This window comes from Olea europaea, chromosome 12, assembly GCF_002742605.1.
Source record: "Olea europaea var. sylvestris chromosome 12, O_europaea_v1, whole genome shotgun sequence".
NCBI lineage: Eukaryota > Viridiplantae > Streptophyta > Magnoliopsida > Lamiales > Oleaceae > Olea > Olea europaea.
Window position 1 is genome coordinate 9,416,867 of NC_036248.1, and position 18,641 is coordinate 9,435,507.

At 34.3% G+C, this 18,641-nt stretch overlaps 1 protein-coding gene across 4 annotated transcripts; it reads right to left on the reverse strand.

The window, feature by feature from the left end:
- Nucleotides 1-3,290: 3,290 nt before the first annotated feature.
- LOC111405533 (SET and MYND domain-containing protein 4) lies at nucleotides 3,291-14,434 on the reverse strand. 4 transcript variants are annotated; one of them, XM_023034470.1, is made up of 15 exons: nucleotides 14,095-14,432; nucleotides 13,830-13,964; nucleotides 13,161-13,247; nucleotides 12,700-12,771; nucleotides 12,083-12,284; nucleotides 10,686-10,804; nucleotides 9,975-10,367; nucleotides 9,745-9,879; nucleotides 9,100-9,210; nucleotides 7,885-8,040; nucleotides 7,117-7,350; nucleotides 6,521-6,687; nucleotides 6,224-6,338; nucleotides 5,486-5,566; nucleotides 3,291-3,854 (listed from the first exon to the last, which is right to left on the reverse strand). In XM_023034470.1, the coding sequence occupies exons 1-15, from the start codon at nucleotides 14,221-14,223 to the stop codon at nucleotides 3,645-3,647; spliced, it is 2,346 nt and encodes a 781-aa protein (XP_022890238.1). In that variant the 5' UTR covers nucleotides 14,224-14,432; the 3' UTR covers nucleotides 3,291-3,644. The 4 variants fall into 4 exon arrangements, with proteins under 4 accessions (XP_022890238.1, XP_022890239.1, XP_022890237.1 ...); XM_023034471.1 differs by having other exon boundaries at nucleotides 6,521-6,684; nucleotides 12,080-12,284; XM_023034469.1 differs by having other exon boundaries at nucleotides 12,080-12,284.
- Nucleotides 14,435-18,641: the final 4,207 nt, after the last annotated feature.

The window sequence follows — 18,641 nt, forward strand, 5'->3', positions numbered from 1 at the left end:
TAAGACTTCAATATTTGAAGCTGATTTTTCCCAACGGATAAGTTTGTTTCCTTTTTTCCTTCTTTAGTTCTGTGTTTATATTTTTTTTTTAACGATGGTTTATGTGGCTTCCAAAGTGTTCTTTTTAGTTTTTTTATTTGCTGTTTAGATTTATTTTAGTTTTCTATTATTGACTGGATATCTAGAGTTTCAACGCGTTATTTGTTGTTTGTAATTTCGTGTTATTTTCGTTTTAGGTTAGATCTGAAAATTATTTTTGGTCTTCTATATTTTCTTTTTCTATGTATTCCTATTTTGTGTATAAACTAATTTGTTTTATTTATTTTCAATTTTTTTCTTGGTATTTAGGACTTCAATATTTGAAACTGATTTTTCCCAACGGGGTAAATTTGTTTCCTTCCCCCCCCCCCCCTTCTTTAGTTCATTGTTTGTATTATTTTTTTAAATGATGGTTTATGTGGCTTCCAAACTATTCTTTGTTTTTTATTTACTGTTTAGATTTATTTTGGTTTTCTATAAGTTGACTGGATATTTAGGGTTTCAACGTGTTATTTGTTGTTTGTAATTTTGTATTATTTTTGTTCTAGGTTAGTGTCCTTTTATCTTCTTCTTCTTCTTCATTTTTTTTTAACGCTTATAGTCTTTGTTTTGAAATTTACTTTTTAAAAATATTATTTTTGTTGTTGGTAACCTCAAGATTTACTCTTCGAATATTTTTTTTACTGTTAAAGTGTTGAAAGTTCAAAAATTATTTTTGCTATTCTATATTTGAGCTAAAAATTTAGGTTTTGAAGGTTTTTCTTTTCTCTTTGTTGAAGATTTGCTATTCTAATTTGTTATTTGGTTAGTTATTAGTTGATGATGAATAGTAAGTGTTCCAATGTGTTATTTTGTTCTCTATGAACTGTGTTATTTCAATTTGAAGTTAAAGCTGAAGTTTTAGGATTTTAATGTCCTTGTGGCTTTATTTATTACACTTATTGTCTTTGCTAATTTTGTTGTTGGTGACCTCAAGATTTAGTCTTGGAAGACATTTTCTTGTTGTTGAAGTGTTGGTAGTTCGAAAATACTTTTTAATCTTCTATACTTGAGCTGGAAATTAGGCTTTGAAGGTTTTTACCTCCATTTTTTGGTTGAAAATTTACAGTATCTATCTATTATTTGTTTTTTTATTAGTTGATGATGAAGAGTAAGGGTTCGAATGTGTTATTTTTTTTCTCTATGACTTGTGTTATTTTTGTTTGAAGTTAAAGCTAAATATTTAGGATTTTTATGTCCTTGTAGTTTCATTTCTTGCACTTATTGTGTTTGATCTCTCTATGTATTCATTCATTTCTTGATCGCCTAAAAATTCTTGTGTTTATACTGATTTCTTTGTCGTCCAAGTGCATTTTACCTATAGAAACATACATACAACTCATTGACTTGGTATTCATTTTCTATAGTCGAAAAATTTCATGTCATCTCATGATTTCTATGTCCAATGTGTCTATAAGTGCATCTTTTCGTCTTCTATTTCATATTTAAGTTCAAAATTTACCCTTTAAACCTGTTATTTTTCTGTGAGGTTTAGAATTAGTCTTTAAAGGCAGTTGAGATCGAAAAATTAATTGGTAAGTGCGACAAAAGTGAAGAATCTGGAATAATTTATCCAAAGGTAAGTAAAATTTAAATTCAAGAATTCTGTCTTAGAAAATGGAGATTTTTCATAGCAGGTTTAATCGATAACTTAATGCTTGTTTTTTATGACAATGCTAAGACTTGTCTTAAGTCCATTAATATGTATATTACAGTATTGCATATGTTGAGGGATATTTGGCATTACATTGTTGAAATTTAATTCAGGAAAATCTATGCCATTTTTGATATTATTGTGGTTGATATGTTAACATTTTAAAATTTGTCTCACTGTTTCTTGATAGTGTTGTCCAGTCCTTTATTGCATTTTTTACTTCATGATTCTTCACGTTTTAAGAAAATTTATGGATTTTGGTGCCTTTATTCTATATGTTTGATTGTGGGTTTGAGAAAATGATGGTTCTGACCTATTAATTTCATGATGTTTATTGACAAAGTTATCACCATTCTTCTTAGTAACTCAAGTTCTTGAAATTCTTCAAATTGATGTAACTATGTTTGACAATTTATTAATCCATTTTTTATATTTACAATCTTTATTTTTGGATTGTGGTCTGTAATCATCGACATTTTGGCAGATTCTCTACGTGATTCCGTTCAGTTTATCGAGTGGTCACCTACTTCATCTCCCCGTGTCTTGCTTATAGCTAATTTTCATGGCTAGATTACCATCTGGACTTGACCTTTTCCAGTATGCTAGCCCTGTTGAGCTTGTTGAATTACAAAACTATAACATTCTCGTTTATCATATAGATGTACCGTGAAAACATTTATAAATTAACATGAACATTCTGATGCTAAAATCAAATTATTGTTCTGACTTCTGAATTCCAACACCATGCACTCCGGTGATTATTATCCCAATGGTAAAGAGTTGCACCAGTATTGACAATTTTTGGATAATATAAATTCTACACATTCCACACTAATAATAACATAATAAATACAATACTCGTACAACGCACGAGACGAAGACTAGTTGTAAGAAAAAGAACTATGTTGATCTTTGGAGTACCAAAGATGCATTCATAACATCTTCCGTAAAGATGATTAGATAACACTCGACTATAGATATGCTCTCGGTGTTCTAAAGTAGCGAAAGAAGCAAGTTTGTCAGTCCCATTTATGAGAATACTGCAGCGAGGTATCTAGTATTTCATGGTCTATTATGTGAGCCTTTTTAGAGTTGCCCATCATAGACAAGATGGAATAGAGAGGCTTCGTGAATATATAGCCAAACATGCACCGAGGAATTTTATAAACATTTGGCATAAAGATAGAAAAATAGCTGACCCAAGAGACAAATGGAAGTATGTTCAGTTTAGGGAGCCAATATTTAAAAATAAGCTCCAAGAAACTCTATTTCAATTTTTTAAGATTTAAAGGGTAGATTTAAATAGTCAAACTAACTCCCTATTCTTAATTAACAATGATAGTGTTTAATAAATTACAAATTCCAGTACTCTGCAATTTAAATTATTCAAATCACATTTGAATTAATTGATGGTTAGCATATAAAAAAATATATTGAATGAGAGATTAGGAGAAATCAATAAATGTACAGTTCGAAAAAATAAAATAAAGTGTCAAAATAGAAAGCAATGTTGAAGTGCATATAAAAATCTCTCCAAATTTAAAAATGTTCTCTATAATTATGCATAAAATATTTTTTTATAATTAGAGTCTCTTGAAGATGTTCTATCAACCATAATTTACAAAGCATGATTGGAAACCCACTCTATTTAACCGTAAGGAGACGAAACACCCATTTGCATACTAACATCAACGGAGATCGAACCAAAAGTAAAAAATAACCATTATATAACGGGAACGAGATTTCAACAGTATTCTTTGATGGGGATGCGGGGGTTGGTTGGTGGGTTCGACAGACAGAACGATTGGCATAACAAATGCAAAACACACACAGCATTGACAATATTCATGGAGGGGTAGAGCCATGTTGCTTACTGATCCAGCACAACATAAGAATGGCTGGCTACTTTTGGTCAAGAAGTTTGTAGGTTTCTCTGTTTAAGGTACTGCAAATGTGGAAATATGATCTCTGCATGTGATCCATAATATCGGGAAAATATTGCAGCCAATCGATCCAGGTCATCTGCAGCAATGTCGTGACCCATGGATAGCTGAACGGATATTAGTTTAATCAATTCGTTTCCGATGACAATGTGGTTTGGGTCATAGAGCTTTTCAAGGATCTGTTGACAAAATACTATCATTCATTAAAAGTTAAAGCTCATTAAACTGCAAGAATGTTAGAAACTCAAGCATATTACATTGGGCTACAAGAAATATCAATGAGAGTAAATAAATGAAGAGCTTATGTTGCCATTTCGACTTGGGACACTATGCTTCAAAAAAATATTAAAATTGCAAGTTTGGATTACACTATTGGACAGGATTGAACACTTGAATAATAAGATTTTAACTTCTTTTTTCTTTAATAATGTTGAGTGTAATTCAATACTCCCCGTTCAATCATGTAATATCATAGTTATCAGATCCAACCCGGACACCAACTCGGACAATGCAATGGGTCCGTGGGTCAGTGGTTCAAATAGCGACACGGTGGTTCGACCGGTGGGTCAATTCTCATCAAATATATATATGAACTATTTCTATTTTATGATAAATTCCGACATTTTCTACTACCAACTAAATTAATTTATGTTATTTTGGTGCCTAAAGAACAACCTTGTGAAAAAATTCAACAAACACTAGATCACATATTATGAAAAATCCATTTGCAACATCAAAATCAACAACTAGTGAGTAGTGACCAAAAACAACATGTCAACGTTCAACAAGAATCCAGTAAGAACCCATATACAAAACACTCATCAAGCAAGAAATCAAATAACCATCGTGAACTTATGCATTCCAAGTTAAAGCATTCACCTATAAAAACAAATTCATCATCAAGAACATCATATTTTCATTTATACATTACCCATCCATAAAACAACACGGTACCCATTATTAGCCTAAAGAAATAAAAATTCATCAAGAAAGAAAACTAAAGGACCATTGTCCGAAGTTACTACAATCGTCTAAAGATTGAAGCAGTCATCAACAGCAATTTTTAAATTTACGCATTACCCGTAATATGGCAAATTGTTATTTAAAATGAGGGGAATCTCTTATTTTCCATGGGAAGCTAACAGGTGACTATTTATGCTAAAATCATTCTCCCATAAGACAGCTCCAAATTTGAAATTAAAGTTGCACAAAAAATCTTATTTTCATATATCTCAATGGTGCAAATTTGAAACTCATCAACAAAAATCTTAAATTCTAGACTTACATGTTCTTCTTTCATTTAATCCAACTTGAATCTGAAGATTTAGATTCATGGGAAAGGATCTGTAGAAGATGGCAGAAGGGTTTTCAGTTTTTTGGTTTAGCAGAGCTGTAGAAGACGATGGAAATTGGAAATTTTTCAGGTTATCTGAGTTTATATGAAAATCTGTGGGCCGTCCGGTTCACTTAAAATTGGTCAGGCGGGTTTTCGAAAACCGGGCGGTTCAGGCGAGTTAGTAATGGGTTAATTGCACATGGAAACAATTGAGTCACCCGGACCGGACCAAGGAATGGTTCGCCAGTTTCCAGACTGAACTGGCCGGTCCGGTCCAGGTTTAATAACACTGTGTAATATCCAATCCTCCCCACCAAACATTGCCAAAATAGTCCAAGGAAACGATAACACAATGGTGCAGCAAATTACTAGCTTGTTAATTGTTATAACACTTTATAAAAGAATATATCAAAAACTTTAATATTTCCCCAACAAAATCTTTCTTCTTAATAGACCATATGAAACAGAGGTTACCTCAACTGAAGCTCGACAATGGTCTAGTGCAGCTTGCAAGTCCCCAACTAGACAAAATGCTTGGGCGACATTGTCCTCCACCTGATAATGTTAAACGGTATCATAAAATGAGCGAGGCCTAGACGGTTACCACAAAACTAGGAATCAGCCCGAAAACTGGTCTGGCTATAAACTAAAATAATATAAGAAAAAGCAGTACAAAAACGAGTCAACCTGCAGGTTCAACTGGGCTAGGTTAACTTGGTGAATCAACCAGTTCAACCAAGAATCAGTTAGACCGATCATGAGTTGACTGGCTTTTCAGTTGAGTTTTTAGGAAAAACTTAAGGAAGCAAAAGAACATTGCTTGATAAGGAGGGATTGGGCCTTGACAGTTGACATATAAAAAGCTATGCTGGAATGTCCTTGACATCACAGAACCTTAAATATTAGGTTTTTGTCTTATTTTGATGAAAATTAACTTAGGTTTGCGAGTACTTGTAGTGTATATTTATTTATTTATGTTTGACTTCCAGTTCCATCCTAATTGAACCCATTGACCCTTGCCCCTTTTCTAGGTCAATGCCCGGCCACGTTTTAAAATATTGAGTTAACTAAAGTCACAATTCTTATCCATGGTTCATAGTATTAAAGAGCAAGCAATATGCAAAAGATCTCCAGTAGGATGAATATAATGTTAGCAAAAACACATCACGTCATTCATACACAAGCAAAGCTTACCGTTCCTTTATAACTCACCTCAGCTATTCTCTTGTTGTATGGATGCAAATGCATTCTGAGAATATCAATAGATTTCAAGGCATCCAAAAGTGCAGTAAATGGGACTCCATTGGAAGCTATAGCTTCTTGCAACCTGATGAATATTATACGTCAAAGAAGCATAGGATTAGTAGTGTACCTATACATCTTAGATGTGCATATGCACACATAAAGACCCATGCACATTCTATTACTGATGTAATTATATCATAAAAATTATGATTGTGTACACAATTAAATACAGATAACTATTGGCATGTTTATGATCAATAATACCTGCTGACACAAATCTCAGCTTTGACAATCGTTGCTCGTGAAGCTTCTATATCATGATATGAACCACAACTCCAACAACGCCCCGGCTCACACTGACCATTTTGACAAGTTTGTCTAAACAAGTGATGAGCCACTTTTTTGATGTCATCATCAAGCATATCAGCCTTCTATGTATCAGGAAATTCAAAGTCAGACGATGAAAAAAAAAAATTAGTCGTTCACAACTTTAATGTAATCATGATCTCATAGTGTGTGTGTGTGTGTGTGTACATAATCTGATGTAAATGTGATATTATCGACCGCAAAAATTATCCTGTCAAGTAGAAAAAATGTATAAAAATGTTGGATGATTATAATTGTAAATTTAAAGTAAAACTAGCTGCTCATGTGAATTCAAAAGAGAGGATAAAAAACACGTGCGAATTCTAACAGGCGAGTCCGTTCCCTTTCCAAGTTAAATCTTTAAACGAAACAGAAAGGTATCGTTAATAGCCTTCTCAGAAAAAGAGTGTTATTTACTCTAGAAAATGATGAAGATTACATATGAACATGTTTTACTGTAGAAAATAATGAAGATAACACATGAAGAACAATGCCTGCTTAAGAGTCCTCCGAGTTTCAAGGGTACCACACGAGTTGTTAAGTTTCTGTTTCTCATATTTGGCAACACAGCCATCCAGGACTACTCCATAACAATTTGGTTTAGTACACCGATAAGCACTTATGAAAAGATCAGATGGATTTAGACGAGCACAACCACTACATTGACAGATAAATAAGTATCGATCTTTCAACAACTGCTGACGGTCTTTGCAGGCACACTGTCCAACCTGCAAAACAAATTACTATCTCTGTCATCTTTCTATTTGATTGTAGTGGAAGTGTAAATTGGGATTTCCCTATTGTTCCTAGTCATTTCAAGGGCAAGCATATAATTTATGATGAAAAAGACGAGTTTCAATAGAATGCTCGAGAGTTCTTGCAGGATGGTACCATGCACTGATATACCTTCTAACAAGAAAGCTTTTACAAACAAGCCAATTCATTTGGGACCCTGCAATCAAAGGGCCAGGGGCTCCGCTTTTTTAAGAGAATTATTCAAAGAAGATATGTCAAAGTGGCTTCTTACTTCCAAACAGATACCTTTATGTCTACAGACAAATAATGGTTAGTGAAGAAAGCACTTCGAGTTGTTATTACTCAGCACAACAGAAATTTCAAGCATAAAAGTCATAACCAATTTAGAGAGAATATGACTACTCTGAAGTAGCATATCTTGGAACGTTGACAAACTGATAAATACACATTCCAACATTTAGCAGCACAGGGGGGACAAAGAGGGAATATTAAATTAATAGAAAAACCTGTGGGCCATAAGAGAGCTCTAATTCGTGTCCTGTTGCTACAAATTCTGTTGCTCGTACGTAGAGAGTGCGTGAAAGGAAATATGCATGAACATTTGGCTGGCAGGAGTGGTTGAAGAAACTGCCAACTGCATATACGGCTTGACCCACTCTTACCTGAAAATGTCATTAAACACGCTACTAGAATATTAAATCTATAGCATTGTGCTTCAACCAAATTGACAGTGTAAACAGCACAATATTCATTTGGTTACATAAATATAAAAACAGGCGATTTTGATTGGAAAAGAAGACCCTACAAAGGGAACTTGAGATCCCATTGTGTCAGATGTACTATTATTAGTCAAAAGATGAATCTTTGTCTATGAATTTGTTGTGTATGTGGCTCATATAGAGTGAAACCACATGTTAATTGGGTCAAATTGGCTGATGTACGGCAATATTTTCTTATACTGGCCCCTAAAGTCTTGTATGGGATTGGGCTGGGGTTAGGGCTAGCATAAATATTGATGATGTAACCCTATTATTCCTACTGAATAAAATATCTCCTCTCCGCTCCACTCCTTGTGGACATAGGCATATAGCTTAACCACGTTAAATACTTGTGTTGATGTATCTCTTTCACTTCTCTATTATTGTATATAAAATCCAACAGAATCTTTATGTATACATGGTTCCTTCCTGAAGAAGTGACTGATAGGGAGAGAAAATATGAGGTTTTTGAAAACTTTTTAACATACACAGGGCGTGACTATGCTCGACATAAGACACACACATCCCCTCCCAAAAAGTAAAGGAAAAGGACCGTAGAATACTTCTAATTATTTACTATACAACTTCTGTTGCGAAGGAATATCCAAAACAGGAAAATAGATACAACTCGAAATGTCATTATGCAAAAATGTATACTTCGACTCAAAATGTAATTATGCTTTCATTTCCTTGCTCCATTGGTTCCACTGCAATGAAGAGCTTGCATCCTTTGTGCATACAATTGTTTTTATTTGATGTAAAATCAATCTGCATCTAAGGACTCCTAAGCAGAATTAAATTTTTAATATTTCTATTTTAAGATGGCATTGCTCAGTCATTCACATTGAACAATGTTCAAGTGAAGTTATGGTATATCATTTGTTTCTATCATTTGTTTCTTAATGATCGTTCGGCAAAAACTCTTCCAGAAATGTGGCAATACTGAGGAAAAGTATCAAACACCTGTTCCACAGTACTTGTTATGTCATGATCCAAACGTCCCTTTAAATCTGGAATTTTCATACGGACAATTGCCATGGAATTGACCCTGATTTGCGATAGAAGTATAACAATCTGCATTAAGAAATCGAAAGAAAAATTATGGCGTAATGTGGTAGAAATTTATATAACAAGCAACATAGAGTTCCATCAAAATTTCAACACCAAAAACATTTAGGTTTCTGGTAAAATGATGACATGTCCATGAAAAGATGTTACCAAAATGTGATTTTTGTCTCCTGTCTTTTTGGCATAGTCAATAAAAGTAGAAAGAATGAAAAGACAGATTCAGTCAGATCCCATATCTATTTAAATAGCAATTTGAGCAAACATGACATAATTACAGTATACAGCGACTTATAGGCTAATAGTTCAAGGCATAGACTGATATTCAAATTGTCCATGGACGAGTGTGTCGCACAAAAATCTAAGAGCTTTTGGGAGAGCAAAAACTAGCTCCAACATGCCCAAAACTGTCTTATCATTTAATTGTAGAAATTATACCCAATATTATTGATCATAATTAATTTTCCCAGTTATTCTAATTCATTGGTGAGAGAATATTCTTCGTTCTCCATAAAGTCAAATACCAAAAGTAGTGGCTATTACCTGTGAAGCAATAACTGCACTCCTGAGAAGTTTCAATTCACAAATATGCTCAAGGCAGTATGACAGAATAATAGAATAGATATGCAACTCCAATTTACTCTCAGGAGAAAGTTTTCCGTAGTTGTGACAAAGATCCTAGAAATAAACAAGACCATCAGTTGCCATGTGAAATGCTTTCCCAAAATGAGAAGATAAAACATAAATTAAAGCAATTACTTTTTTACAAATACCAGAATTCCATGGATGTTAAAATCAACACTACAGTGACCTTGTTGCTGCGTATATCTCATCATGACACGGCTGGCCAGAACTATGTCAGATGGCAAGACGGCAGGCCAATGCACACCTTGACATTCATGTCTATGTTCTGCACTGTGCTCATTATTTGAACTAAAAATACCAACTGAAGTAACTTGTCTAACATAATCTTCAAGCTCATCTGATAAATTTTCAGGAAATTCACATCTTCTCAGATGGTTGCAAAGATCATATCCTCCCGCTTGCAATTGACATTGGACTGAGCAGTATAACGGTACAGAACAAGATGTACAGGGCACAGTATCAGCTGGTAGTTCGTTGAAGCAGAAGTGACAGTGAGTATCTCGGCACTGCTTCAATATGATCTGCATAGCACTTTGTGTAAGAAAGAAGACATTTTGAAAACCAAATTCATGAAGGAATTTGGCCTGTCTTATAAGTGGCAACGGGATATGGTTTTAACCAACAACTTGGCAATGCATTAAGTAATTAGCCAAGAAATATGATAGAAAAGCAACGTGATGCAAGCACCCAACTTGCTAAATAGTGATTGCAAGACTACAAGAGTGGCACAATTCAGTCTTAAAAAAGACGTGATTTTAGAAATTATTTTAAGGATAGAAATGGATCCAAATAATAATATAGTCCAATAACTTTGCTGTCAACAAAGATTTAACTAATACCGCAGCATAAGGATCTTCTTTATGAATTAAAGTGGCTTGAGGTATGTCACTTAAAGAAGCCATTCCCCTTCCTTTCGTTGCTGTACAAACAGAGTGTAACTTTATTTGGAGTGGTTCATCTGTCAAATAAGACCTACATTATAAGACATTAAGGAAGTAAAACAACCTATTGTTGCACATGGCCGAAAAGGAAAAAGATGATGAAGCTAAGGCATCATAAACAAATAATAAAACAAAAATGTTGGAGATATGCTATCAAATGTCCTACATCATGTAGATAGTGGAATGATCTTGGGTATCTAAGGAGATTGGGCTACTCCTAATTGGTTAAACTTTTGGGATGGAACCCAAGTCCGAACAACTGGATAAGAGCCCTGTTCCATACTTAACCGTGTAGATGCACAACATAAATCTTCAAACAGGTTCAGAAGATTAGGAAGAAAGTGTGGACCCCATTTAATTGCAATGGCAGGATATTACAAGATAATGAACTCTGTGAGATTAGACGCCAATGGATATGTGAATCTGGTTGAACTGAAAGGAGATGGATGGAAGAGGTCATTGCTTGAGGGGAGTAATGACCAAGGTTTTAAAAGGCACGAGGCATGGCATAGTCAAACCTCAAGCCTTACAAGGCTAGGCGTTTTCCTAATTCTAATATTATTTTAATCATTCTAATACCATTTATAATTTATTAAGTAACTATTCCTTTTAGTTAATTAGCTTATTCAACCTTAGAAACTGAAAAAATGGACAAAATATATTATAATTAAAAAAATAAAAATTAGGCACTCCTTTTGGCACCCAGCCCAGAATTAGGCGGTTCAGAAATAAAGCCGACCACTTTTTTCTGTACTTCAATCATATGTCCTCTACTACTAGTGGGTTAACCTTTTGGGATGGAACCCCAAGTCCCAATGGAAAAGATTTAGGGAAGATCCACTTAATAAAAATCATGTAACAGTAATCAAATAACTCAATAATCTGCAGCATGACACGTCCCTTCTTTTATATATATATGTAAAAAAAGTTTGTCTCAAGAACTGAAGGTCACACACCCATTGTAGGTTAGGAGAGGCGTAAATACCAGCCATACATGACTCGTTAATTGCAAGTCAAAGTATCTATCCATCACACTTGGTTTGAGTGGAAAAAGATGTCAAATGACCAATTATTCACAAATGACATCAATCATATACGGAACTTTTCTTCAATACTTAAAATCAAAACTTAAAGAGTGTTTTATAAACACAGATTGCTGCAGACAAGTGATTTCCCAAGCGCCGAGAAAATGCAGCAGCTTGGAATAAAACTAGTGAATTACTAATTATACAATAAATGTAAAAGAATAGACGTGAAGTTTATTAAGGAGAGAATTCTAAGAGTGAAGATACCACCAAGGATTTCGGAGTTTCCATCATTTGGTTCCTCCAGCATACCACTTATCTGCTTGGATTGGTCCAAGATCATCCTCAATTCACTTTCTATCTGTCTTTTTCCGTTCAAAGATGTCTCCATCTTCAGTGATACATTCAAGTCTTCAGTTGCATCTTTATAATTTCCCAACGAAGCATTGGCCTTAGCCCTCCTAAACCAGGCCTACAGTAAGATTATTTAAAAGAATTCAACCAAAGTTGCATGACATAGCAGAAATCCAAAAATAAAATGGCAATATGTGCTTCCATTCCTTGTGAATTTAATTTATATAGATTTACAATGACTCGTTGACATTTTTCCAAGCCAAAGAAACAAGTCAACAGACAATAGCTCCAACAGAGACTTCCAATTGACAGGCTTACACACTCTAATTGTAACAATGACAAGCATTTCTGATAATTACTTTAGAATGATGGTGACAAGGGATAGCATATAGGTTTTTGGAGGCAAAAGGAAAGATTTTCTTCTAAAACTATCCAAATGTCTTTCCCAAAAAAACAAAAGAAAAATCAACACCAGAATCCAGAAAGTTTCCAGACACATAGGTGTCAGCATAGATACTGATGAATTATTTTACCTTCGCAGAGCTAGGGGATATTGTAAGAGCCCTGCTGGAATCTCGTAGACATTCCAAAAATAGTCCCATTTTCTGAAGATAACATAAAAAAATTAGTGAACAAAACAAAGATTGAAAAAATATATTAGCGCAAGCAATATATTTATCAATTTTCTTCGTCCTAAGTATACATTTCCTTTTTTTTTCCCTTATTTCCATGTCCTCCATGTGCTTAGAGCTACTAATGCACAATGGAAGCATTTCGATCAGTATGCAATTCCTTTTCTGCAGAGTATTCTTAGCTCATTCAACTAAGAAGAATAGTTTGGAAAACTAAACATCGATTAACCATCCGTAAGACCAAGCTTTGTTTAAACACAAAATAGGATATGAAGCATATTTTCCAGCCCTATGTCTAGAAAAATAAGCATGGTTAATTTGGTCTAATTGAAGTGCACATCCTCAGATTGAATATGACTCACATGCAAAGCTGATGCACGATTCACATATAGCATTCCAACCAGATTTTTCTCCATATCTTCAGCATCTGTTGGAGCAACGCGCAGAGCCTATTCCATCCATTCAAGAAACAAGAAGATCATGCTTAGAATTTATCATTTGAAGCACAATAAGTTGTTAAAGAAACGAAAGAAAGAAACACCATTACCTGAAGTCTTTACTGAATACTTGATAACAAAATGGCCCCATTATAAATAAATACACACAATTGAAATTGTAAGAAATAAGGTACACTAGCTAGAAATGAATATAGAACTCCCATTCGACTAATTCTTTTCCTTTTTTTTCCCTTTGTTCATTGTTCCTGTCTGGAATACATTTTTAAGGGCTAGTTTATTTTCATTCAAGTACATAAACACTAACATGAATCAATGATCAGTAAACAAATAAACTTGTGAAATTAATCTTTTTCATCCCTCTTTCTTTATCTTCTATTTAACCAACTTGTATCGCACTTCCAAGTAATAGCAGTATTACTATTTTCGTCAAATAAATAATAGTTCGTCAAAATCAAGTCAAGTCAACTGAATAAACCACCCATGCAACAGAATACTGGGGCCAAAATTTGTGCGTTTCCCTTTATTTTCTCCTGTCTCGAATAAGTTGTATAAAAAATTAAACTTTTTTTGGACCTGTGAGTAGAAATGCAAAGCATTTGGATAATCCCTTTTGGAGAAGCACTCATTGCCCTTTGCTTTGTCTTTCAAAGCAGCCTCCTTGTTCTTCGCGCATAGTCCCATTTCAGGGTCTGTCAAGTCTCTAACCATCTAAAAATAGCAAAAGTAAAATTAGTAACTAAAAGACAAACAAGTTGTATGGTTTCAGCTTTCATATGCAGCGTATAAATATAAAATATACATATATACACAAATACACGCGTTAATCGGGAAGTTGTACTTGGTGAAAGAGGGGCAAGTGGTTGAAGAATTCAAGGAGTGAACTGCACGTGAAAGACAGGTCATCGGGATTGCTTTCAGAAATTATCTGTTTTAGTGGGTCTGGAATTATTGATTTCAGCTTCTCCATGCCCACGAAACAAATTCTTCTTCTAGATGTGAAGCGATGCAATCTTAAGATGGCTGCTGAAAAAGTGATGTATAGATGTCTTCTCCGGCGAGAATTTCATCGGAGTTGCTACCCTCAAGAGTCCCTATTGTAACCGGTTCGGTAGGTTTGGTTTACAAAACCGAAATCGTGTTCACTACATGCGTAGCTTCTTTCTAAAGTGTGTTTTTTTGGTCCTATCTTAATTTATTTCCAATGGTGCCCCCAGGCCATTGACATGTACTTGTTTCTTATTTTGTTCATAATATGATTATAAATTTATGTTAATTTTATGAGTGACTAACATGATTGGGTTTTGATGCTTGTACAACACTTGCATACAACAAGTTTCACAACCATCTCACATGAGTGGGTCTCACGATTAATCGCGAAACCCATTACATGTGAGAAAACTGTATAAATTGTTGTACACCTAACATTATTCATTATGATTATATAATAATATCTTGATTTCGCAGCGTCGTAGCAATTTTAATATCTTCACAATCATATTGTACAAGTTGTACTGCATTGTACAGCAAACTATATTGACATATATCTTAATTATTATGTTACGTCTAGATTGAAAGCATTCGAAAGCAATGCAAGAGAATGGTTGAAATACAATTAATTTAGTTGTACAAAACAAGTTGACAAAAATGATTAACAAAACAAGTGTTTGTAGAATCTTGAACTTTAATTTCCAATTTTAAAAAGTGTTTTTAAAATGATTGGTGTAAATATTGTTTTGTAAATCAATTTTATCAACTAATTTTATACCAGTAACATGACTTGTTGAAATAAATGAAGCTTGAGTGTGAATAGGCAAGTAACAGTAAAGTTTGTGACTTCGTGATTCATGTATAAAAGTCTACGGTCTAACAATTTTTAGCTAGTCACATGTGGGCATATGGGCTAAGTTGAGCCCGGATGGACCATATCAACACGGCCCATTCTCACCACTACGTGTGTACTTTTCCCCACAATTGAAAGGTTTAAGACTCAACTCAATAAATATAAACAAAATAAATTAAGCACTTGTTTGTAGAAATTAAACAAATCGAAAACCTTTACTGCAATTGTTATTGAGGACTAATTTGCAAGTTGCAACAATTTCTAAACTTGGGTCCATGAATCACGAGTCACCACTCTCCAAGATACGTCAAACTTTTAACGTTTGACGGTGAAACACTCAATAATAAATAAAAAAACTCTCAGACGATAAGGTCTTCCTCAATTCTCGAATTCCGTAGACGGCCACAATAGGGCTTCTCTAAAACCCTCCTATTTTCACAGTTAAAGCTCCTTCTATCTCTCTATAGACGTATTGTGCTAATTATAGATACATTGTAAGTTCTTTTCTTTTCTTATTTTAAATTTTTGTTTATTTAGTTTTAGCAGAATTGCAAGATTTTTTTTTTTTTTTGTTTTTTTTTTTCACGTGTTTTAGGTTTATTTCGAAAAGGGTTCTTCTCGTACGGTTAGCTCCCAGTTGTTTGTTGCTTCAGTAAGTTTTTACATTGTGTTATAAAGGGTTGTTTTAATTATGTAATTTTGAATCTTTATCTTTGAGTATGAGGCTTTGGCTTTATTCATACCGGAATTTCCTTTTTTCTTTTGATAAATTATTTTTCTTTGTTGTTTCAACTGGCAGAGATAAATGGCCACACAACTAGTCAAAGAATGGACTGCAATTCAGCAGTTTCCTGCAGCCACCCAGGGCAGATTGCTTGAACTGTTGGGGAAATTAAAGCAGGAGGTTTTGGTTCTCCCTCTTAAATTTAGCATATTTTCACTACATTATGCAATCTTTTTGTCACTAAAAAATTGGGCTTGACTAGAAATAATTTCAGAAATTAGAAGCTCTATAATTTTACTGTGTGCAATTAGAAAAGAAACATATGTTTTACAATTACATCATGTTTCTAAAGTTGTTTTTTCTTCAATGAAATATGTGTGCTGTCTTGTTGATTGTGTATCGTATTGTATATAATGGGAATATGGGACTCTAATGCTATTTATAAATTATTGTAGAATGTCAGCACACTGACAATCCTTGTTATGGGGAAGGGCGGTGTTGGAAAATCTTCCACTGTGAACTCAATTATAGGGGATCGAGTGGTTACTATTAGTTCTTTCCAGGTACATATTACCTGACCATGGTTTTGAGAATGGAGTTCTTTTGTATAATTGGTGATGGTGATGCATGTGATATTTCAGTCAGAAACACCAAGACCAGTGATGGTTTCACGTTCCCGGGCAGGATTTACATTGAACATTATTGACACCCCAGGGCTCGTTGAAGGAGCTTACGTCAGTGACCAGGTGCTTGAGACCATAAAAAGGTACGAGTCAATCACTAGCCTATAACATTATAATGTCCCATCAATTTTTGTTAGTTTCACATTTCATCCATTAGCTTGTGTTTTTCTGAGTCCAGTTTGTTGTTTGTCGCAATGAATTTGCCTGTTGCTGTCTGAGCAGGTTCCTTTTGAATAAGACGATAGATGTTCTGCTCTATGTGGACCGTTTGGATTTGTATAGAGTAGATAATTTGGATAAGCAGGTTGTGAAAGCTATAACTGATAGTTTCGGCAAAGAAATATGGCGTAAAGGGATTGTTGTCCTTACACATGCTCAGTTCTCACCTCCAGATGGATTGAATTATGATGAATTCTTCTCCAAAAGATCAGAGTCTCTTATGAAAATTGTCCGACAGGGATCCCGGATAAGCAAAAAGGAAATTCAGGTTTGATTCATCCCTTCACTTTTACTATTTATCTTCTCTTTCAAGGCAAATTAACCTTTCTATGGTTAAGGAGGGAGTAATTTTTACTAGTGCAGAATTTGCTCCGTAGGAATGAAATAGTTTGAGGTTTAAGATCCAACATGGCTGAACATATATATTCCTGAATTTCGGAAAATTTCTTGAGGGAACCTGGGCAGTAATATAAATATTTTCTGTTCAACATATATATCCCTCGGTTTTTAATTCCATATAAATATTGAAGAGCAGTTTGTGGATAAACATGTGAACTTTGAAGCTTGATATTAAGAAAAAAGAACTGGTATGAACTTTGAAGCTTGATATTAAGAAAAAAGAACTGGTATCTAAGACTTAGAACAAGTTTTTTTTTCATGATCTTGTACTGAATAATTTTAAATATTCACGCACTTCTCAGATCTCTTTTGGAAAAGAAAAGGAGACCCTCTTCTGCTGAATTGGCTTGTTTGTTAACTTACTATGTTGATCGAAAAGTTTCTAATCCCGTACTAACAGCTAATACTTTGTCAAATTTTTTATATTGAATTAGAAAAATGAAAGTCTCCCATTGAAGGACGGACAATATACGTAGGGCTGGGCAAATCTCCCGAACCAAACCGACCGAATCGAACCCGACGGTTCTTGTCAAATTAAATACCCGAACGGGTAATTGAATTTAGAACCGACGGGTACGGTTCAGCTCTCGATTCTAGATCAAGAACCGAAAAATCGAATAAGAACCGAATCTTTCTAATTTTTTTTTTTTTATATTGAGTGAATCAAATTATTTTAATTTTAGTTTTTTCTAAACAAATTAACAAATTAACAATTTCTAAATCTAAAATTTTGGCCCAATAATTTGTTTCATTTCTAATTTTTAAATTTTTTGCCCAATTACCCATTTTATTATTTTATTTCTTAGCCCAACAAGATCCAATCCACTAAATAACCATAAATACCTACACTAAAGTGCATAACGTTGTCTCGACTTTCGCACTCACTCTCGCAGCCTCGCTAACATTCCAAAACCTATACAATCGTCGATCGACATTGTGACCTCCGATCGAAATTGTGACCTTCACCGATCGAAGCTTTGACTGTAGCGATAATTTGAATAAGGTAGTCTACTAGTTTCTGACATTCCAAAACCATTGAATGTATCATTAGTTGTATTTATATAATATTGTTATAAATGTTAAAAAATTTAATTATAGTACAAAACGGAACGGAACCGAACCGAACTGAACCGAACGGAACCGAACCCGAACGGTTCCATAATTATATTTGGACCGGACGGTTCCATTTATTAGATATCCGAAAATTTTGGTTCTAGAATCGAACCGACCCGCGCCCACCGCTAAATATACGTAGGGTCAATTGGATGACTAAGTTACTCTCTGTTTTCGGTTTTTATTTACAAAATTCTAAAACCTTAATGAAAATGTGCTTGCTTGGCTATGTTCAAAAGTCTTTCTGCTCTGTTACTCAAAAGGACTTAAATACACTGAAGTACTGATCATTAATTAGGTCCAGCCTTCAGTTCCCAATGTGGATCACATAAATCTCACATCATCCCCTCTCTTTCTCTCCCTCCTTGTCAATCACCAGTATGAATGCTCTGAATTCTCATTGCCAC